Consider the following 22337-nt stretch of genomic DNA (forward strand, 5'->3'; position numbering starts at 1 on the left):
CAAGAGGCAGAAGCCGGCGATCTCCGGCGTGAAGATCCTTTCCCTAGCCCACCGGCACCGGGGGAGGCCGGGGATGAAGAGGCCGCGGAGCAGGAGCGCGACGAAGAACAAGGACGCGACGATGGCGATTAAATAGGATGCTCTTCCTGGCCCTCCTGCGCTTGCGCTCCTCGGGGTCCTCCGCCTCCGCCGCCATCTCCGAGCCACTGTGCGGCGCCATGCTCCGCGCGCCGCCGCCGACGGGATGGCAGCCTGCGGTTATGGTGGGCATCGTCGCGAGCTAGGGTGCTTGGTGCTGACGTGATCTGGAGGAGGTGGCCCTTTTTGGTTTTGTTTCTCGTGTCATCTCACGTGTCTGTGTGGAGGGAGGGAGAGAGGAAAGTGCGGGCTTTGTAGACAACCCAGTGCGGGCGTGGCGGGCTTGTCAGACTCGGAGCTGCGATCCCAGGTATTTATAGACCCAGTGGGCCGTGTGTGGCCAGTGGGTGGGCTTCGTTGTTGGGCCTTTATAGACCCAGCGCGCCGTTTGGCATGGTAAGCATCGCGCCGCGCCGCGGCCGAGTGAACGGAGATCAGCATTGCGTCTGACCTCACCGCCATTCTCGCCGCACCGCCGCCTCCATGCCGCCCACGGTGTTGGCCAAGCACGCCGGCGTTTTCTCCCGATTCGATATGATTTTTTTTTTGTTTTTGCGAGTAGAGTCCGATATGATGAGCGCCAAACTTTCTCCAGATTTGTTGCGCCTCAACCCCCGAACCATCAAGAATTCATGAATGCCATAAAGGATAGTAGGAAGAATTTGAAGTTCTACTCCGGTACGCACATTTTCAACAAAATTTGAAGATATCTTAAATCTTTCATACATGTTTGAGAAAAATGAACTGTACATGCTTATGGTCTGACCGACCATCTTTTTCCCATAGTGTTGTGTAAACGTATCTGTTCAAGTACATTTTCGGTATCTCCATCATCCATTTATTCTTGGATCAGGTGAGCCCCAATTTACAGTAGAAGGAATTGGCACACCCGTTATATCTTCAGTTCAGTCAGTTGTGATCGAGTTTCAACCATTCCAGCTTCTTCCAGGATATCTTCGTCGAACTTTGGCGGGCTAGATGGAGCACTGCTTGAGGGTGAATCTGACAGGAACACATCTGAGTTGTTGTCAGACCATTCTGCAGCTCCAGCACCACCAGCTTCTGCATCTTTAGGTGTTTCTGAATTGGGTTCATTCTTAGTGCCATCCACTTCTGGCTCATCCCGTGCTGATGTATCCTTGAACAGTTGATCTCCTTGAGAGTTTGGTCCAGGAGCTTCTGCTTCTGGTAAAGAATGCGTAGAATAATGGTTATCTGCTGGTTCTATATGATGAATCTGAACTGATCTGCTATCCAGCAAGCTATGTTCAGCTGCTTTGTTGCTGGTTTCTGTTTCCTCTAGAGGTATTGCATCAAAGCCATCATGTTCATTGTGTAATCCCTTCTGGTCTGGTTCATGATTTGTGATGTGATCATTTTTGCTTGACCAATCCAGATGACTGAAGGCATCATCAACCTTTGCAAGGCTTTCTTTCTCCTCGCTTGATAACTTAGATTTGCCAATTGTTGTACTCATGTCCATATCAGAAAATATAGCCTACAATTATCAGGAAAAATATGTGTAAATGTATACAAAGGTGAAATGGCGCGAGCAGTTGATGCAATAAGATATAAGAAATATCCAACTACCTCAACTCTGAAGTCTACAGGAAATCGGTGTTTTGTGTCCCATAGAATATCAATCTGGTCCCTATCAAGTACCAACAGATTGTCTTCAATAAAAGCTGTGCTAAACATGGCTCTGAACACCATAACTTCATGTTCAAAGTCCTCATCCAGGCTGATGCACTCAATTACAATGTCTCCTTGCACAGGACAATGAACATTAACCTTGATTATCTCACATTCTTCCTGAATTTGCAAACAAGAACAGTTTAATACGCATCAGTTCATCACTTCAGGCTTGAAAATGTCTTAAGATACCATATATATAGTTTTACATCAAATATACACCTATCCTACAATTCGGGGAAAAAAATTGGGAGGCTGATAAAATAAATAACAAAAAGGTAAGATTAAGCACTTCGAAATTTGAGCTTTGGACTTATTCATAACAATAGAAAATAAATTTAATTAAACTTGTAAGGTTGCAATGGTATATTTTAAATAGATCGGTACAAGTTTAAACATTAAACTATTGAGCCAAAGCATTATGGACAAACAGCATAGACATGCCATAAATACTAATATGCGATTCATGATAGTTGATAACCAAACAAAGTTATACCTGTGTATAAAGCTGGACAAAATCACTTGTCTTTGGGATCGAAAAAAGAACTTTAGTAGCCCTGTCATTAGGTGCAAGGGGATCTAGGCCATAAATCCGGAATATTGGTCTACATCCCCCTTGCCCATCAAAATTCGGTACCTTCCTGATTATTATACAATTCAAATTCAGCATTTTGTCAACAGGAGGCCACAATTCTGGTGATGTGTGCATTTTTGACACATACTTCAAGTATCTCAGCTGAGAAGGCACTGGGTCAATTGGTGAGAATAGCTCAGCTAGCCCATCTGGTGCGTGTCTGCAAACCATCTCTAAAGCCTTCCTCTCATCACTACACCTTTTGAGGTAAACCAGTAGAGCTGCCAATGCAAAAGCAAGGACTGGCCACCCCCCATGTTCTGAATGGATAAGCAGAAAATTGTCCTGGCTTAATGAGAGCCAGCTTTCACTAGACCTCAGGAAATGGTGAATCATCTCCATGGTGAGCAAGGGGCATCCTTCATAGTTACGTGGATAACCCATCACACTCATGTCGTAGTAAGAGAAAATGCTGGCAATTTGGTTGTCCTTCTTGCCTCCCTCAAAGTTGAATAGCATGAATGAGTCGATGGAGTAGCGGCCAAGTAGCTGTTTTAAGATTCCTCCAATGTATGGCATCAGCTCGTCTTCTTCAAGTAAATCCGTGGAGAAGCAGTGGTCAAATACTGGCAAGTAAAGAAGCAATAAATAGTCAGCATCAGAAACAGAGAGCAAATGCTATTTTCGTTATTAAACAGTATGATTACAAATAATGTACAAAGGATGACCAGTTGAAATAGGTGAATGTTTGCATAAGAATGTTGGGAATAAAGTTCAATTTGAAGTAGCGTCGACTTAGACAATGAAACATCAGTGTATACTTGAGAAAAGGAAATGTAGTAGGTACTACCTAAGCTGCACAGGTGGATGATAAATGGGGGAAATGAACCTAGTTTTGGGCAATTAGTTTTATCAGAAGAAGTCATGAAAAAATTCAAATCAAATTGATAAGGTAGTGGATGAAGTCTGAACAACAGGTTCGTCTATAAAAAGCCTGAACAACAACATCAAGGTGACACTTGTCAACAATTCGATAAAATCACTTCCCCAAAAACACAGTAAGATCAAATAATGGCATGATATATTATCTTTAAATACATATTTGGCACTAATATGAGAATGTAAGCCTCAACGGTTGCCATTTTTCACATAAATGAGCAAATGTGCATCTGATCCCATCCACTCTCCAATCCAACAATTGGAAGGTCCATCCCATCCACCAAGCATAGAAAACTTAATTTAGTATCATATAAATGCTAAATCCCATGAACTAAACTAACTGCTGTTGAAAACAATCACACCCAACTAAAACAGTTTCACTTCAAAATGGAGATGTGATAGTTCATATAAAAAAAAAGAGAGACAATGGCAACGCGGTAGCCAACTACTCTGGTCAATTTCTGTGCCCCTATTTTGGTCAAGCGCATAGTTTAACAACAGCTAAGCGACGGCCTTTCCGCGAGTCAAAGCATGAACCGAACCCACCGGCACAAAGCCACAAAATCTGGGCAAAGCTATCTCCACTCCCCAAGCAAATCCCCGCCTCGAGATCAAAATAAACGCACTCTTCTTTTTTTTTACATAATTTCCCCCCTCGAGAAATGGGGAATAAAGCAAGAAAAGGTGCGTGCGAAGTGGCTTGTGTGGGCAGTATTCTCGGTACCGTGGCACGCGTTACTTCCAAGAAGCCCCCGACGAACAGGTCCAACAAGCCCAGCCCCAGCGCGAGCAAACGAGCAGGTTCGCACAAACGCACCCAGCTAAAATAGCAAGATTGCCGAGTACCGGGCCGAGAAAGGGCACGCACCGAGGATGTTGCCGGAGATCTCGACGAGCCCGTCGGGCGGCCGCCGGTAGAACAGCCGCCGGAACAGCGCCATCCGCCCGCGCGCGCCGCCGCCGCCGCAGGAACCGGCGCAGAGCGCGACGCGCCGCCGGGTAGCCGAACCGTGGGGTGGAGGAGATGGAGGGGGACGGGGACGGAGAGGGAGGAGACGTGACGAGCAGTAGCGGAGACCGTTGGGGGAGGAGGGGGGTGGCAGCCCGTGGTGGCGAGATATATTGGCAGCGGTGGGAGCTCCGCGCCGGTGGATTTGTTTTCTCGGAGGTTTTGGTGATGGTCTGGACGTTTGGTTTGTTTAACAGGTCGTTGTGGGCGCGTGCGTGCGACCGCTGTAGCACGAGACAGGTGCGGAGCAGGGATCGCTGACGGGCACAAATTACACACGTGCCTACGGGCAAAAATGCGGTAGTACAAGGATACGGGTGTTATTTTGTGCCCGCGAGCACGTGTGCGGGTTTAAGTTTGTACCCACGAGTATAAAAATATCTTACCCATGCTCGTGAACCCGCGAACCGGCACCTGACATGTGGACCTTATAAAGTATATAATACATTTCTATCTATCCTTATCCTCCCGGAGTCCACTCTCGCACGCCCGCACCCCCGCTCGCTCCCGCACCCCGCCACCACCTCCCCGCCGCCCGCCCTTGCCCCTTGCTCCCCGCCGACTGTTGGCCGCCACCCGCCACCCTCTCCCGCTGCCCGCCGCCACCTTCCCGTCGCCGCCTCTCCACACGCCCAGCTCCCCGCCGCCACCTCTCTGCCGCCCGCTGCCCCCCGTCGCCACGGGCATGGGTGTGCCCGCAGGTGATGAAGGTTTGCCTCGCAGGCGCGGGTTTGTAAATCCTCTGCCCGCGGGTAATGTGTTGGTTCCACCAATGTAACAGGAAGGCCCGCATTCGGCCTTCAAGGAAAAAAAAAGAAAGAAAGAAAAGTTGGAATGGGTTCAAAATTTGAATCTTTATTTCCTTTATTATTTCATTATTATTGTTATCCTTTTTCTTTCAAACCATTGCCTTTATTTCCTTGTTTGTTCCTCTTCCCTTTTTCTTTAGGTAAAGACTCTATGGCAGCAGGCTGTAAATTTGTTGGTTGGTACAGCCGGCTTCATCCGCCGTCGGTCCAGGAACGTACGGCACAGATCACCACCTATTATTTCTCACGGACGACGCATCCCCTCCGCCGCGGGGTCCACTAGTCAGAGAGAACGGGCAGGTTTTCTGAGCGACTGTTCAAATCACCGGGATGCGCGCCTGTTCGGTTCGCATCGTTCCCCATTCTCCATTCCGCTTTCTCTCTCTAGGGTTTCTCTCTCTCTTCCGCCCGGCGATTTCTAGGCGAGGCCTGCAAATCCGACGATTCCGCGTGAAGGGAAGCGCATATCCAAGGCGGCGAAGCGATGGAGCGCGCACGGAGGTGAGCCCATTCTACTCATATGCGTCGATTTCTACACCACGAAGGCCGGATGCGTACTGATTTTTGTGGGCACCTCGTGGGATTTCCAATTCATAGGAGGGGCTTGAGGATTCGGTGGTAGAGGAGGAGCGAGGGGAGGGGTAGGCACGAAGGTGAGACATCTACATTCGAGTTCTCGTTTAATTTGATGTTGGATGGGTGCTCGAAATCTGACTGATTCGCGATCGTCCCCCTCTGTTTCATTTGGGTTTTGGCGAATTTCTCAACTGCGTGCCCAATCCTGTCGAAAACCCAGCTGCTTATGATCTGCGCGCACAAGGTTAGGCATCCATTTGACACGTGCTCCCATTTTTTCATGAATTTTCATTCGCGAGGGAGGGAGATCTCCAAAACACGAACTGATTTGGATTCTTCTCGCCTACTGTTTTTTCCACCTAATTTTGATGGTAGGTAGGGAGCCTAAATCTGGAGCGGTTGATAAGTTGGTCAGCTACATAGAGGTGAGTTTTTTTTCACCACCAGTGCCCTCTATTTTTTCCCCTTTTGCTTGGATGCATGTTATGTAGGTTGGATTTTTTAGAGATACCCCCAGCTGCTGTGATGCATGTTAACACAAATGTGTTTTTGTGGTCCTTACACTAATGTGCTTGTATTCAGAGCAGTCCACTGTTGCTTTTTGAGCTAATTTTCATACTATTATGCATGTTTATCCAGACACATGCACCCTGTCTGCCCTCTGAGCTATGCATGTATATATTTTTTCAGAGACAGCCCCCCATGTTTGTTGCCTGTTCTAGCTACCATAATATTATGCATGTTATTTTTTCAGAGACAGCACCCCTGTCATTTTTTCTGAGCTAGGTTCACCTTGTTGGTGTGAAGTTTTATCGCTCACTGTTTTTTGTTCTTGTCTGAACATTGCTCTGAAACCCATTGCAGATTCCTAGTTCTGTTAAAACTTACATCCTCTTCAATGTTCTAGAATTTTTAGCTTCAGTTAACTAGGTAGGTATTCCATGGTCAGACACTTTGTGTGTTAATCCTTCCTCTTTTGGGCTGAGTTTTTATTCGGTTTTGCTTCTGCTCAATGTATCTTTTTTTGTGTCTAGTTGGTATTTTTTTAGGATCTAATTATCTTTTTTAGTTGCTCACCTGCTGGGTTAGATGCTTGATAACAAAAAAATCTAACCCAGAAAAACAAACATAGGTGCCTCAAAGATGTTTGTGGCTTAAAACAAACATAGGTGTTTAATTGATCCGACTTAGCTTATCTCCTGCGCAGCTAGTGCATCCATGACACATTCTACCTAGTATCTTTGGATATTAAGGTTCACGGTGTGCTGTTGAATAATTGTTTTTGTTTTTTCAGAGATAATCCCATGTTTGTTTTCTGAGGTAGCTCCCACACTATTTATTCATACAAACAGAGCACCCATACATAGTAGTTACGCACTATATTTAAGACCTGCCCTGTGGTCACCGATCACAGTGGTAATACCAGTGGCGATTATACCTGTACCAATTATCAGGCAACTCTTAAAAACTCTAGGAGGGGATTCAGAGTTGTGATTGCGTTAGGTGCAGCCCCATAGCAATTTCTTTTTCAGAATTACTCTCTCCGTTCTAAATTATGAGTCATTCCAACTTTCTTGGAGTCAAAGCATCTCAAGTTTGACCAAATTTAGACAATAATGTACTAACATTCATGATACCAAATAGGTATCATTAATTTCTTTATTAAATATATTTTCATAGTATATCTATTCGGTGCCATAAACTTTTGTGATCTTCTCTATAATTTTGGTCAAACATAAAATGGTTTGACTCTCCAAGAAAGTTGGAATGACTTATAATTTGGAACGGAGGGAGTATATTGTTTGCAGTAGAAATCATTCAGTGTAGTTCAGCAGCACAATGGTGGGAGCTATCTAACGGCTTTTATCTTTTTTTTTTTTTGCTATCATTGCAGCATAGGTGGGGAGCTACAGTTTGGAAGATAAGGAGGTGGAAGGGGGAGTGTTGACGCTCGTTATTGACACACTTTTAGTGCCATTTAACTAGTGTTTTCATGCATATTCTTATACTAACCCGCCACTTGGCACCTGAAATAACCCCATATTCGCATGTGTTGTGTTTTGGATCATATTGCAAAATCACAGGAGATACGACATAATTGAAGGGTTTTTCTACAGGTTGGAATTGGGCCCGGACTTTGGATATTGGAAGGCCCAAACACGAACATTGAACTGCAGACCCGCAGGAGGAGCTCTCCACCCTGTTCTCATCATCCAACTTTACTTTGCAGAAGAAATTAGGATCTTCCTGTTGTATCTCTCTAAAGCGGTCTATAGCCTCTTGCATGTCCTTGTACTTTTTTCCCCTCCTAATCTTGGACCGAAAGCTGCTGACATCTTTCCCTTCATATGGCACCATCTGTGCTGAACCATACATCTCATTCATCAGCTGCATTATACGCCCTGTGGACAGGTTGCATCCGTGCAGCAGGGTAATAAACTCCTTCTCTTGCTGCGGGATCCCTTTGTGAGACCTTAGGAATTTTTTCAGAGATGGCTTCACAACTAGATCATGGTTGTGGTCAGCCATAAAGTAGGCCACATGCCACCTCTCATCTATGAGATTCACAACCATCGTGGCTTTGCATCCTGTGTGAATCATCTTCCCCCTTTTCCTTTTCTTTCCACCATCAACTTTCTTCTTCTCTTTTGTTTCATCATTGTTGCTCTCAGGTTCAGAATCATGTTCAGAAGAATTGTACCCATCAGACTCAGCAGTTGCTTCCTCTTCCTTAGCCTTCTTACCATAGCCCTCTTTGTTACACACATGTCACTTTGTGCTGCTCCCTTGATAAACCTGACAGACGTGTAGAACTAATGTGAATTGAGAAGCCAATCCTCTTTGCATATGTGTTGTAGTAAGACTTTGCTTCCGCTTTAGATGCAAAAGTCTGTCCAGTGTACGGGACAGGAGGTGTACACCAAACTTCTTCAACAACCTCATCAGCAACACCATAAACTTGATTGTCATCAGCAAATTCTGTACTAGCAGCAGCAACTTGGTTGGTGTCAGGAAATGGACTACTCTGCACCAGGTTTTGCGCATCACCAGCAGTTAGCAGGGTTCTCCCATCTGCAATTTGAACCTGCTCACAGGACCCCAACCCAGCCCCTGCTAAATCTGCTTGAGTACAGAAGGAAGGATTTGCAGCGTCAACATCCAGGAAATCAAAGTCTGGCGGTAGCTTGTTCAAATCCATAATGACTGTACCTAATGACAAGCAACTTAATTTAGTTTAACAGGAAAAAATATAACAAGATGAAGGCATAATAGTCCAGTAATCTAGCAATTTTTCTCCATGTTCTAAAAAACCAGCACTTATTTTTTCCGCAGCACTAACCAATTGTGTTTACTAACTCAAGTCTTACATTTTTGTTTTTGCTAAATACACAACCAGCAGGGACGGATGGTGGTAACAGCACAGGAAATCATAAAGCAGATGATGTATGCAGAACATTCAAATCGTGCAGGCAAAAAAAATACCAAATTTGTGGTTTGCGTTCCTGTGTGTTTGTGGGCAGTTGGGAATTTGGAGGATTGTTCTGTAGTTTTTTTTTCGGTTCTTAGATCCAGATCTCATGGGTTTGATATAACCAAGCAAATATGTGTATCATAAAGCTGTGATATGTGTTGGTGATCTCTGGGTTTCAAAATCTCTGGTAGATCTGTGAATTTGTGCGGTGAAATTCATCAACGAAATGAGGTGAATATGTACACGCACCGTCTTTTTCTGTCGATCTAAACTGCCTGCAGCTTTTCGCCTGGATCCCTCTTTCTTTTCGCTTTTTCGCCCCCCTGTTTTTCCTGGGAGATTCGTCGGCGGAGCAGACCGCCACCAGGAGCCTAGGTTTCGAGATATTTTTTCCTGTAAATACAGGTTAATGTGGGACCGACATCGGGGAGGAACGCGCGCCTTGCGCGCGCTTTTTAACGCGCGTTCCGCCATTGCCGACCAAGGAAACAAGGAAGCGGAAGCAAAAAAAGGGAAAGGGGGTTCTCTAGATGCCAAAAAAAGGACAGGCTGCCCGACAGGACTATATTACATCCGGCTGTAATATAGTCGTGTCCTTTTCTTTATTATCTTGTTTTTCTTGAGAAATCCTTTTTCTTTTTCTTTGAGTATTCCAGAGTACATTTTTTCCCTATTTTTATAGTTCATCGTTCAATGCAAGTTGATCGTGGAAGGACCACATATTCTTATGTTCTTTACATAGTTTATTAAAGACTTTTATCCCTACGTCTTCATACCTAGTTGTATAAGTAAAATTCAACATATTTTACAATTTTCGATTGCACGTGGGCGTGGCGTAGGGCGATGTTTGATAATTCCACCAATTTGATGGTGTGCAAACTTTAAAGAGACAACCAAATCTTTCATATGCCTTTGCCTTAGTTTGAATACTTGGTTATTTCACTCATTTCTCCATCACTGCAGGGTAGGGATGCATATTGCTCGATTTTTATGCTAAAATCACAATTTGGTATTTTTTTATATCGCAAATGGGATCCATCGTAGACTTGTCTTTTTTTAAAAAACCACAATGGATGGTGAATATTTTTCACCATTGTTATAAAACTGTTCTAACTAACATTCCTAAGAAAAAAATATATTCAAGCACTTAACACTTGGCTAGTTTTTACAGCAGATGCGCCGGACATGAGTTGTTGCACAAGACAATAAGTCAATACTATATCTGTTTGGATGTTGAGTAAGGGGGTGTTTGGATCCCCCGGCTAAATTTTAGCTCCTGTCACATCGAATGTTTGACATTAATTAGGAGTATTAAATATAGGCTAATTACAAAACTAATTTCACAACCCCTAGGCTAAATCGCGAGACGAATCTATTAAGCCTATCTAGTCCATGATTTGATAATATGATGCTACAGTAAACATTCACTAATGATGGATTAATTAGGCTTAATAGATTCGTCTCGCGATTTAGCCTAGGGGTTCTGCAATTAGTTTTGTAATTAGTTCATGTTTAATCCTTCTAATTAGCATCCGAATATTCGATGTGACACGGACTAAACTTTAGCTCTAGGATCCAAACACCCCCTACCTATCGATATATGTTACATATGTCCTTGCACACACAAAAGCAGAAACAACATGTACGGCTGTAACAATAATTAGTCACCTGTCTACTGGATCGGTACCCTCATATTGATTGGTCTGACGTGAATCATCGTAAGGAAAATGCCATTTGCCATATGAAAATGTCAAATCCAATCACAACTGGTTGATTTTTCAGGCTCTGATGCATAGGCTAATTGTACTTTGAAAGAACCTTTATAGAAAAAAAATCATTGGTGTTCCCTCTAATCATTTTGAATGCGAATACAATGAGATTAATAACCCTTCACACGTGAAAAAGTGTTGGACCTCATAAAACTCTTCCACAATGCTTGAAATATCAAGAAAATGAGAAAGCTCCGTAGACTTCAATTTCTATACCACTGGAGTTTTTTTGAGAATATGTTATGTTGCATATTTATTTGAAAGTTTACCTCATTCTTATTGCATAGAGCTCTAGTTTTCTGTGCAACTATCAATGCAAACTTTAACATGAGGGTAGTAATTTAGACTTTTTTCTAATTTTTTGGTAGCTATGTGTCATTTTTTTTGAACATCTAGGTATCATGGAACTTGTAGAAGGTGTGGAGGCGGCATCCTAGCAGCGCTTGCCGGGCGCGTGTGCCTAAATGGTGCTAGTCGTGCGCAACGCGCGCGCCCAGGTAAGGCTCACCTCGAGCCTCTGCGCCCGGCCTCTCCCTCCCCGACTTCCCGTCCTCCATGTCGGCAATCTCGCCCAGAGGCCAGCTACTCCCTCCAGGGAATCAATTTGGGTGGATCGGGTAGAGTCGAGAGAGGTCCATTTGGGAGAATCGATGCTTGCCTAAACAGATAAGGTTGGGTTGTGGAGTCATATTGTCATTGGAGGAGGGGCGTCACAGGTATTGAAACCGCCGAATTTGACCATGGGCCTATTTAGTTAGTGACACACGTTTTAACGAAAATCACAGGTATTGCAAACTGACAGATTTAACCGTGGGCTCATTTAGTGAGTGACACTTTTAGCACATGCTAACGGAGATGCATCCAAGAGAAGCGAAATTATAATTAGTTGCGTGGAAGGGAATTGAAGAATTTGAATAGTAACAAGGGAGCACTATAATCAGTGGCATTGAAGGAATTCGCTCCAATATCATCCTTCACTCTAGCTCAAAAAACACGAGTTTGTTCATACCAGTCCAACCGCAAAAGGTGCAGTTCGAGCAGCAACTGCAGGGCTTCAGTGGCGCCCATTCCGCATTCCTCTGGGGGCCACTGCACAGTCTCATCGAAGAAGAAACACGTGCTCCACAGCCGGACGCTCCAGATCGTCCCATCGCCCCTACCCCTCCGATCCCGGCCGTCCATTCGCTAGGGGTATAGGGTTTTTAGCTCCGCCTCCCACCTCCAGCTCCCCCCCTCTTCCGCCATCGCGTCGCGAGCGGCGGCCAGAAAAAAAGAAAAAAAAAACAACAGCGCGCCGCACCAATCTCCCCTACCCTATCGATCGAGCCCGCGAGCTTTGATCCGACAATTTTGTCCAGGAATTCAGTCTTAGTGCTAATCCCTCGCCTGCCCGATCTTGAGGCTAAGTGCTGCTGCCGCTGCGGTGAGAAACCCTAAGGAATGGCGTTGGTGTCGACGGCGGCGGCGCCGGAGGGGGTGCTGCACCGGAGGATAGAGTTCCACCTCGCGCGGAGGCCGCACGCCGCGGTGACCGTGGGGGGAGGCGGGTTCCGGATGGAGACACTGAACCCGGACGCCGCGGGTAAGGCCGGGGCCGGGGCGGCGGCGGGGAGCAGCGAGGGGGAGGCGAGGAGGCCGGAGAAGGGGGACGCCGGCGGGATCGATCCGGAGCTCAGCGTCGCCAGGATCTACCTCGGGAGAATTGTGAGTGCCCAAAGTTAGTCTTTTTGAGGATTTGAGCTTTTTAAGTTTCGTTTTGTAATGGGGGTTTTGGGCGTTGGAGTAGTAGTGTCGAGTATGTTTGCCAGTGTAGTTGTCAATTTGGGTAATTGAAGTGAAAGTAGTTGCGATTTTGGCATTGTCGAGTATGTTTGCCAGTGTATTTGGCTGTTCATAAGTTGCTTGTTTTGTTCACATTTCATGAGGTTTTAGTGTGGTGGACAATTGGGCATGCTTTGTTAAACTGCAGTTCCTTGATGTCTTGCAGGGTGCTGGTTTGCAAAATCTTGGGAACACCTGCTACCTCAACTCGGTGCTGCAATGTTTGACGTACACGGAGCCATTTGCGGCCTATTTGCAGAGCGGGAAGCATGGGTCCTCATGTAAGTGCTGTTGCTGCTGTCAACTGGTCGGTTCAGCGCGTTTTATCAGATGATAATGTTGCATATGAGCTTGTGGATTTCAGAAGTACTGAGCTGACTATGATACACAACTAACACTTGAGCTATTACCAATTACATGCTACTTTCTTTTTTAATAGTGGTGTGATACCAAAGACAACAATACCTCAAATAATACATTCGTAAGACTCAAGGGAGTCAAGGTTATTCTATTTTACACCCCTGGCCAATTCTCAATTTGTTTAGATTGAATCTCGTTCATCAATGAAGGGATCCAATCCCATCTTCAGCTGAGACATCTCATATACTGGAAAATTTGTGTAAAGGCTATTCACTCTACTTTCAACTTTAGAGGCTAGAGCTATGAGTTATGTGGCTTGGATTGGAAAATCCTTATTTTAGCGAAAATGATGGATAAGAAGTCCACTCTTCATCAAAAAGAAATTACCATGATGTTGTTCACTAGTCTGAACATATTATGGACTATGTCAGACAGTAGTTGATACATTTCAAGACCATCCAATCTCGCATAAATGTGTTGTTTCTGGCTATCTGACGAGCCGCATCCAATGGATCCAACATTAAGTTCATACTGCAATCTTACTTTTCTGGTGTACCCTCTAGAAGGATTTGGGAAGCAGTCAACTGTATTTAATGTAGAGATTCAAAGTTTCCCTGACCTCAAGTATGATGAATTAATTGCTCTTCCTGTATTTCCAAAGTTATAGACACGCCTCTAGTTCCGAATATGCTGTTTACAGTAACATGGGGTATATTTTTTTTATGTTGACCATGTACTTCGTATGCGTGTTTACTAGCGGTGTGAGGTAGTTTTTTTATGGACATGATGTAATCGCGTTATTGGCTGTAAACCTTGTTCTCCATTTGGTTACGAGATAGTGAGGCCGTGAGACAATGCTTTGCCCTTGTACCTGTACTGCAGAAATCGACAGGAAACGTGCTCTCTGATGCTTAATCTTTACTGCTATATCCAGATTTCTCACAGGATGCCAAACCATATTGTTTCCTGTATAGTGAAAAACGCCACTGTATGGCAGTATCTACTAATATTTAAGATCACCTTAACTGTTTCCATTAAGCTGTTGGTTCCTTGATGCATGTCTGTATGGAGCAAGAATGATGCTACTGTAATGCATTTGTATGCTGTTTAGGAAAACTGAAAGCTTCTTTCTACTATCAAGCTTGTTAAACAAGAAAAAATCTACTCTTATTTTGCTACTGCATAGTATTTATCTTGTCGTTGTTGCTAATTTCTTTTCTCTTCCCCTGCAGGTCGTACCTCTGGATTTTGTGCATTATGTGCTCTGCAGAAACATGTCAAGACTGCTCTACAATCAACCGGAAAAATAGTGACACCATCACTTATCGTCAAAAACTTACGCTGTATCCTTTTATCTTATCTAGATGAATTAAAAATACCTATAAGATTTTTGGCAATTCTTCAATCTAGCTTTTATTGTATTATCAGAATGTGATCTTTGACTGCGAAATAGGCATTTCTCGGAGTTTCCGTAATTCAAGGCAAGAAGATGCACATGAGCTAATGGTTAATTTGCTCGAATCTATGCATAAATGCTGCTTACCTTCTGGGGTACCAAGTGAGTCGCAAAGTGCTTATGACAAAAGCTTAGTTCACAAAATATTTGGTGGCCGGCTTAGAAGTCAGGTATGCTCTGTGCATTGTTGAGTTACACCTGGACTGGTGCAAGAAACCCCATTCCCTTATTCTGTGCTTGGCCACATACAGGTGAAATGCACACGGTGCTCACATTGTTCCAATAAATTTGATCCTTTCTTGGATCTCAGTCTTGATATTGCCAAGGCCACAACTTTAGTGCGTGCACTTCAAAATTTTACCGAGGAAGAGCTACTAGACGGGGGTCAAAAGCAATACCAGTGTGACCGCTGCAGGCAGAAAGTTGTAGCAAAGAAGAGGTTTACAATTGATAAGGCTCCAAATGTCTTGACAGTTCATCTTAAGCGCTTCAGCCCTTTCAATCCCCGAGAAAAGATTGACAAAAAAGTGGATTTCCAACCAGTTCTTGACTTGAAACCATTTGTTAGTGATTCTAAAGTGAGTAACCTGTTCTGGAATTCTTGTTTTACCTTGTACAATCTCAATTAGCTTTTCTTACTATTCTTATTCGCTAGCATTTTCAGTTAGCTTCTTGTATCATCATTGTCATTGTTGGTGCAGGGTACAGATTTCAAATACAGCCTTTATGGTGTCTTAGTTCATGCTGGCTGGAATACTCAATCAGGTCACTACTATTGCTTCGTTCGTACGTCCAGTGGGATGTGGCACAATCTTGATGATAACCAGGTCTACTACGGCATTAGTCTTTCCATTAAGCTTTACTTATTTGTTTGTAGTTCGCAGTGCTACTGCTACATTAGCCTGTGGACTCATTTTGCATCCATGTAATTAATGTTTCTCAAACCACTCAATGACTCAAGTAACATATTCATATGCAAGACTTCGTGGACTTGCAAAAAAATTTGTCCACAATTTCATTCTTACACAATCAATACACCAATTTAAGTTGTCATCGAATCCTCAGAATTCTCTTTACAGCAGTGAGGATTCCTACTATCCTGTTTTCATACATTACTACCTTGGGTTCACTATGATGACAAGAACCTATTGGCTAGATCAGCAACAAATTAAGTATGAATTATGCATTTTGCATTACTAGAGAGAAAAAATGAGTAGTACTACCATGTTTTGAGCTAACATGTGTCATGTATTCTACTTTCAGTTTGTGTCTCTTAGCTCTTTTGGCAGGCTCTAGTCTTCCTCGTACTAATTCTTAGCTAATACTTAGCTACTTTCACTGCAGGTGCGCCAAGTTCGTGAGGCAGACGTATTGAAGCAGAAGGCTTATATGCTATTTTATGTGCGTGACAGTATTCGGAACCCAGTGGTGCGCAGAGATAATAGCACTGCTAATTTGCCCACAAAGAAAACCCCTGAAAAGATCTCAACTCTTAATGGCATCACCCAAAGTAGTGTAAAAGCACAACATTTGAATGGTTCATCTCCATTTGGTGATAAGACACACAACACAAGCAGCGGCTACTCTAGCAATCTTGGCAAGTCTTCAGCAGGCCATTTCTCGAAGAATGAAGTCAAAGCTGAAGATGTAGCAGCCTCCCAAAGCAATGCCCCGCTTTCCACGCAAGCTCTTGAATCTCGAAACAATGGTGCTACCTTGCCCCTCAAATCTATGCAGTGTTCTGTAAATGGCCAGAAGGCAGTGGAAACTAAGGGTGATGCGGGGGGGAATACTTCTGTTGCCTCTCCCATGGTCAATGGTGTTGGTACATTGTCCAAGGCAGACAAACTAACTTCTCAGCCTCCAACAACTCCATTTTCGAAGCCAGCTGCCCATATAAATGACACATCTGCAGGGTTTGCTGTGCAAACTCCATCAAAGAAGGTTTGCTCTATGATGCTTACTGCATTTTTTTAAAATAGTGTTGAATAGTTCATAGCTTATTTATTTCGTGAAAAATTTCAGGATCCTATTGTTTCGAATGGCATCGTGCCTGGCAGTGGATCTCTTACTTCCAGTGAGAAAACCAAGGACTTGCCAGGATCTGTGGAGCAAGCTAATGCCATTGCAAAGGCACTTCCTATGAGCCAGGCATAACACCCCACTTTTCCTTCCTCTCTTTGCTCCTTCTGCAGATGAACTAAATCATATAGTACCATCATTTTGTTAAACATGAGCTGATATTTACTATATTTGTCACATGTGCCTATATGCAGGACAACACTGCACCAGAACTTGCACAAGTCACTTGTGGACAACAGGTCAGCTCTGGTGGTTCTGTGCAGGTTGCTGTGGCTGCTTCATGCAATGGCACCACAGCTAAAAAGGTGAATTTGAAGTCAAAGAAGTTTGTGAGGTATCCTGTTGTGAACATGTGGTTAGGTTCCAAAAAACTATTGGTTGCTTCACTAAAGCCAGGGAAGAAAACAAAACACACGAGAACTAGAAGACGTGCTGTGGTTTGCAAGGACATGGCAAATATATCTTGTTTAGGTGACAGTATGAATGAGCAGCTGACATCAACATCGGCAACTGCGCAATCTGAAACCGTGGAACATACATCCGACCGTCGGAAACGCTCGCATGCTAGCTCCAGGCCTGAAGATGATCCTCAATCCTCAAAAAGCATGCAGAAGATTGATGGAGCTTGTGTTGGTACTGGTACAAGTGCACCTTCTGCTAATGCTGACGTTCCAAAGTCCGGTCCAAGCTCTTCCGTAGATCAGACACAATCAAGGAAAAATGTAGATGCTAAGTTGGGAGCGCCCCAGCCTGTCAGTATTTGGGCGTCAGACCTGATGGAAGCTACTGGTTAGCACATTTTCTCTGTGTGATGCACATTCTGTTCTAGAGATGAAATGGAAACTACTGTCCAGCCATCAATTCTTACCTGTGATTTGCTTATTTGTTTGTTTTTCAGTTCCGTCCTGGGATGGCATAGACATGCCAAATACCAAGGTTGCAGCGCAGCAATATTTAAAGCGCAAAAGCATTGGTTACGTCTTAGATGAATGGTTAGTTTGTACTTGGTATTCGCAGTGTATCACTAGTCATGTTTTTCCATGTTGCAGGTTTTTGTTCCCTATTTTGTAGTAGTCTTCTGTTGAAGGAAACAAGTGGAAGTAGCTAACTGTGCCTATCATCTTTCCAGGGACGAGGAGTATGACCGAGGGAAGACGAAGAAAGTCCGGAACTCAAAGCAAGATTTCGGCGGGCCGAACCCCTTCCAGGAGGAGGCAGACTACCTATCACAGCGGAGGTCGAAACAAAAATCTTACCAAGGCAAGTCCTGGAACAAGCCTAACATGACAGAACGGCTGAGAATATGAGAGACGTCCCCGAGGCGCACAGACTGCTGTTGTTACATGTTGTAGCCCCCATTCATTGGTGAAGAAGATTAAGTTAAACCATTCATTGTTGGTCCCGTGGCTATGTATGTTGTTTAATTTAGCAATTTTGACAGACATTTGAACCGCTGTGTCCCAGCCAGCTGTAGTAACGTGTTCTGTAGCAAAACAAACATAGTGAGGCAATGGTTCTTTTTCCCAATACCTATTGTGTTTGTTGTTTACCGAATAATATGATCAGTTATAGTATGATGCAAATGCTTTCCAATGCCATTTTTATATGCTGAAAATACCTGTTGCAATATGCATGTAAATATGGTGGTGCTGTGATGCCGAAATTTGCCTGGGCTAGAGCCTGCACGACCGAGATCCTGCGATCTTATTTGCCGTTGATCTTGGCGGGTCCAGACCGGAGGCTGCTTGTGCTAGGTCTGGCTCGTTAATGGCGAGGGGGAGTACGCGGCAGTTCACAAGCTGGATGCTGTGTCGCTGTCGACCGGGGAGTAATTGCGGCAACGGATAGTGATACGGTGGTCGCGTGACGGACGGACGGACGGATTGGTCCCTGCGGCTTCGAGTGGGGGAAGGGAAGGGAGGGGGGAATCCGTCTAGGATTCAGCTCCGGTACGGTGGCTCGGGTCGCGGCGTTGAATGCGCGATCTTGTCTGGGCCTCCGTGTCGCGCCAGCGACGCCACCGCCACCGTGGCGCGCGCGCGCGCGCGGCAAAGGTCTTCTGCTTTGAGAAATTTCAACCGGACACGCGACGCGAGCTTGAGCTTGCCGGTTTCGGCTGAAGACTTGGAGCTACAGGTCCCTTTGGGCTGCGCTTCCAGACTCATGGTGACGAAATGCATCATATGAATTACGAGCCTTGTTGTGAACACGACCCAAGTTTAATTAATCTCCTTCGATCCCAATCATTCTTGCGACGTGAATCGGCAGATATACGTGCACGTGCCCTTCGAGGTAGCACACAGAACAGCCTTCTGTTGCTTGAATCTCGCTTGAGGTCCACTACTGATGTACTGCAATTCCAATGACCCGCCATCCACGAAAAACCATACGTTTTCACATTTCCCCTCGACGCCGCCCTCGCACGTATTAATGGTTACACGCTACTCGAGCACACGTACGTACTTGTTATGTACACTGAACATGTATGCGGTGCACGTACGTACTGCTCCTACAACTGTGTTCCGCCTCCGGGAAACAGCCGGACCCGACCGTTCTAATTGGAAATCGTGGCGCCATCGGCAGCAGCTCAGCTCGCATCCTGCCCGGATCGATCCGCGGTCGCGTTCGATGGAGAGAGGCTCACGCTCGACATGATGATGATGATGATGATGAGCTCGCAATCGCAAGCATGCATGCACGCACGCGCCCTGGTCTCCGGCCAAGCAAAACGCCCAGATTTATTGCTCACCAGCTACGATAATCATGAAGCAGCTGGAGTAGTATACGTATAGCACGCGCATGTACAGTACAAGTATCCCTCCCCTTCCCGGGTGGGGGCGTATTATTAAACCGCCCCGTGCCCGTGCACGAGTAAATGTGGCGCCCGGCCTCATGAGTCACGCGTTCCCTATGACCGGCCGGCCGGCCGGGCTCATCTCTCCTCGGCTGGGCGCGAGCGCGACGACGGCCGGCCCAACAGGCAGCTGGGCGCGAGCGCGACGACGGCCGGCCCAAGAGAGCTACTACTTCCTAGTCTAGCTACAGCAGCTAGTAGCTAGCGCGGTGGCAGAATTTTTACGCACCTGCCGTGACGGCAGCTAGTTCTTCGTCTCCTGCTTCGTGGGTGTACGGCAATCCTACAGCTAGATACCGCGAGCGTCGTGAAACACTCGGGACGACGGGCTCACGCTGCGCGCATAGATGGATGCGAATGTGATGATGATCAGCTAGCATGAGTGATCATGCACCGATCCATCCGACGACGGCGCCAGTCGGCCAGCAGGCTACTGCCGTATGATTGCCGGATCGGAGCAACGCGATATGCAAGATTGAAAATTAAAATGTCGTCAGAAAACCAGAGCTTCATTCCAAACTCCAGGGGCTTTTCCTCACGATTGAATTGCATGCACGTGATGCGCGCGGTGTCGCTGCTGCGCTCTGTGCCACGCACGCACGCACGCACTCCACGTTGGAGGTGGAGCCATGGCGGCCGACATGATCTCGATCCGGAGCGAGCGAGGGGGGAGAGGACTTTCAAGCTAGTTTCAATCATCGGAGGCCGGCCGGCGCGAGTGGCGTGGCCAACGGCGGCGGCGCCGCGCTGGCCGGCCGGCAGTACGAAGTGAGCATTCATCAGCCAGGGGGTCCTCCGGTCCGGTGCCCATCACGCGTCACCCCAATTCACCATCCATCTGGGGGGAATTTGAACGTCGCGCCATACGGATGGAAACCCTCTCCCGCGTACGTACGCTCTGCATGCGCGCGGATTGATTGATTAGGCATCGTTAATTGGGGGCGCCCGGTACACGCTGCACTGCACGCCCGGTACATGCCCCATCATTAGCATTTCAAAAGTGTTAATCTCTCCCGACAGTTTTTTAATAATATAGTATAATTGGATAGCTACTGTATATAATATAACAATGGTCTAAAATTCTCTAATCTCACGATAATTTCTAGTATAATTCTCTGTATCCCATGTCATCCTCGATATTCGGCAGGATAGCAGACAGCTGAGTCTATATTTCGTCAAAATTAGAAGAGAGCAGAATAAAATTGCGCATGAGCCTGCTCATCTAGCCATTGCTCGGGTCAGTGTTGATTTTCTTTCGCTTCTGCACCTGAGTGTGTTAACACTCTCGTGTGTAATGAACTCCCTTAAGCAATAAATTAAGCTCTCTCTTTCGCAAAAAAAAAAACACTTCGAAAGAAAGATCACACCTCTTGTAGCGTAGGCGACCTAGGAAAGTACGAGTTGTAGTGGTTGCATGTCGTATGCTGTAATGCGATTGAAAAAGAGATGTAACTGCAACTACGTACTGTGAACTGGTCTCCCTTTCCAAAGCAAATGCATTTCCCCTGTTAGTGATACAGTCAAGACTGATCGAGAGTTTACGTGATGATACTCCGTGTTACGGAGGAGTGTACGTAATGCGCCACTCATCTGTTTACTGTGACAGGCAAATATGCGCCGTAACTTTTGGGGCTGCAGACCTGCAGTGCGTGCTTTACCCTCGGCTATAACTGTTGTCAGTCAGACGACAGGTATTTATCGCCCTAATCGTTTAGTACGCACCAGTTGGTTTAATTTGCCGTTACAGCTGACTGGGCATTGGCTACTGTTGCTGGCGACCGAATTTGAACTCAAACGGTCAAAGCCTCGATGGCCTCCGTTCTACTCCTAGAGTATTTTAACCTGGGAGTAAAATGATCCGTGGCTTCCATTTAATTCTTCGACGGGTTTCAATTTGAATTCGCATGATGGTACAGTAATCAACACGGGGTGTTAGTACGAGAGTACGTACGTCTAATCGCTATGGTGTGTGGTTAATTTCGGTATGGCCATGCATGATTGAAGCTTTTACTCCGGCAAATCGATTCATGTGGCCACGGGAAAACGACTGGGCCACGATAAGAAGAACAAAAAACACAAACAATTTTGCTTCAGGCCTTCAGCTATATACGCATCATCTATTTTAAAAACAATTTTCATGACCCATGTACCAATACCTCACCCAGTCAAAATAAGTGATACTTTAGATTGCGAGTGGTAAACCCGTTCTAAACTTTGTTTACAAATTGTCACTCAAGTGTGTGTCGGGTTTGGATGTCTGAAAAATGATTTGGGTAGATTAGTCTCGAAAAATAGTTTCATATGAGTAGTTTGCTATATCTTATAGATATGTTACAACCAAAATATTAGCAAAAACGTCTCTTTTTAGCTAGTGTGACCAAAGGGACTACAAAACTTTTAGGGTCTCTTCTGAGGAAGCAACATTGGCCCATTAGAAACTCATGCACAATAGAATGGTCCATCACGGATCATCCTATAAATTTTAATAGGATGGATAGTTTCGTTTAGTTAAAATAATTTTTTAGGTGGCAACGGGGGGCGGAGATCGCCCACCTGAACTCAATTGATCTTTTGGGCACAACACGATAGAGAGGTACAGCAGGGGGAGGGAGAAGTTTGCCCTAGTGTGACATTACACAGCAATGGCAGAGCACCAGGAGTCAAGTGGAGCGCAGTTCAGCCGGTGAGGAGTGCGGACGGTCCAGAGCTGCGAATGGGAAACCACAGCTGCCGTCCTCGTCGCATGGTCTTGGTTGCACTCATCAAACACCATGCGGTTTCGACTC

At 45.4% G+C, this 22337-nt stretch overlaps 2 protein-coding genes and 1 long non-coding RNA gene across 5 annotated transcripts; 2 read left to right on the forward strand and 1 right to left on the reverse strand.

Moving 5' to 3' along the window:
• Positions 1-787: 787 nt before the first annotated feature.
• Positions 788-4513, reverse strand: LOC117854119 (formin-like protein 6). The gene is made up of 4 exons (XM_034736412.2): positions 4212-4513; positions 2327-3030; positions 1729-1950; positions 788-1636 (listed from the first exon to the last, which is right to left on the reverse strand). The coding sequence occupies exons 1-4, from the start codon at positions 4282-4284 to the stop codon at positions 1031-1033; spliced, it is 1605 nt and encodes a 534-aa protein (XP_034592303.1). The 5' UTR covers positions 4285-4513; the 3' UTR covers positions 788-1030.
• A 943-nt stretch (positions 4514-5456) lies between these two features.
• Positions 5457-9451, forward strand: LOC140222445 (uncharacterized). 3 transcript variants are annotated; one of them, XR_011897978.1, is made up of 5 exons: positions 5457-5662; positions 5759-5814; positions 5958-5981; positions 6113-6162; positions 7632-9451. It is a non-coding gene; the product is annotated as an uncharacterized lncRNA (long non-coding RNA). The 3 variants fall into 3 exon arrangements; XR_011897977.1 differs by having other exon boundaries at positions 5457-5814; XR_011897976.1 differs by lacking the exons at positions 5457-5662; positions 5759-5814 and having other exon boundaries at positions 5821-5981.
• A 2748-nt stretch (positions 9452-12199) lies between these two features.
• Positions 12200-18295, forward strand: LOC117852424 (ubiquitin carboxyl-terminal hydrolase 23). Its single transcript, XM_034734522.2, has 11 exons — positions 12200-12682; positions 12966-13080; positions 14392-14502; positions 14613-14785; positions 14867-15193; positions 15317-15442; positions 15960-16559; positions 16641-16766; positions 16892-17486; positions 17596-17689; positions 17827-18295. The coding sequence occupies exons 1-11, from the start codon at positions 12419-12421 to the stop codon at positions 18002-18004; spliced, it is 2709 nt and encodes a 902-aa protein (XP_034590413.1). The 5' UTR covers positions 12200-12418; the 3' UTR covers positions 18005-18295.
• Positions 18296-22337: the final 4042 nt, after the last annotated feature.

This window comes from Setaria viridis, chromosome 4, assembly GCF_005286985.2.
Source record: "Setaria viridis chromosome 4, Setaria_viridis_v4.0, whole genome shotgun sequence".
Classification (NCBI taxonomy): domain Eukaryota; kingdom Viridiplantae; phylum Streptophyta; class Magnoliopsida; order Poales; family Poaceae; genus Setaria; species Setaria viridis.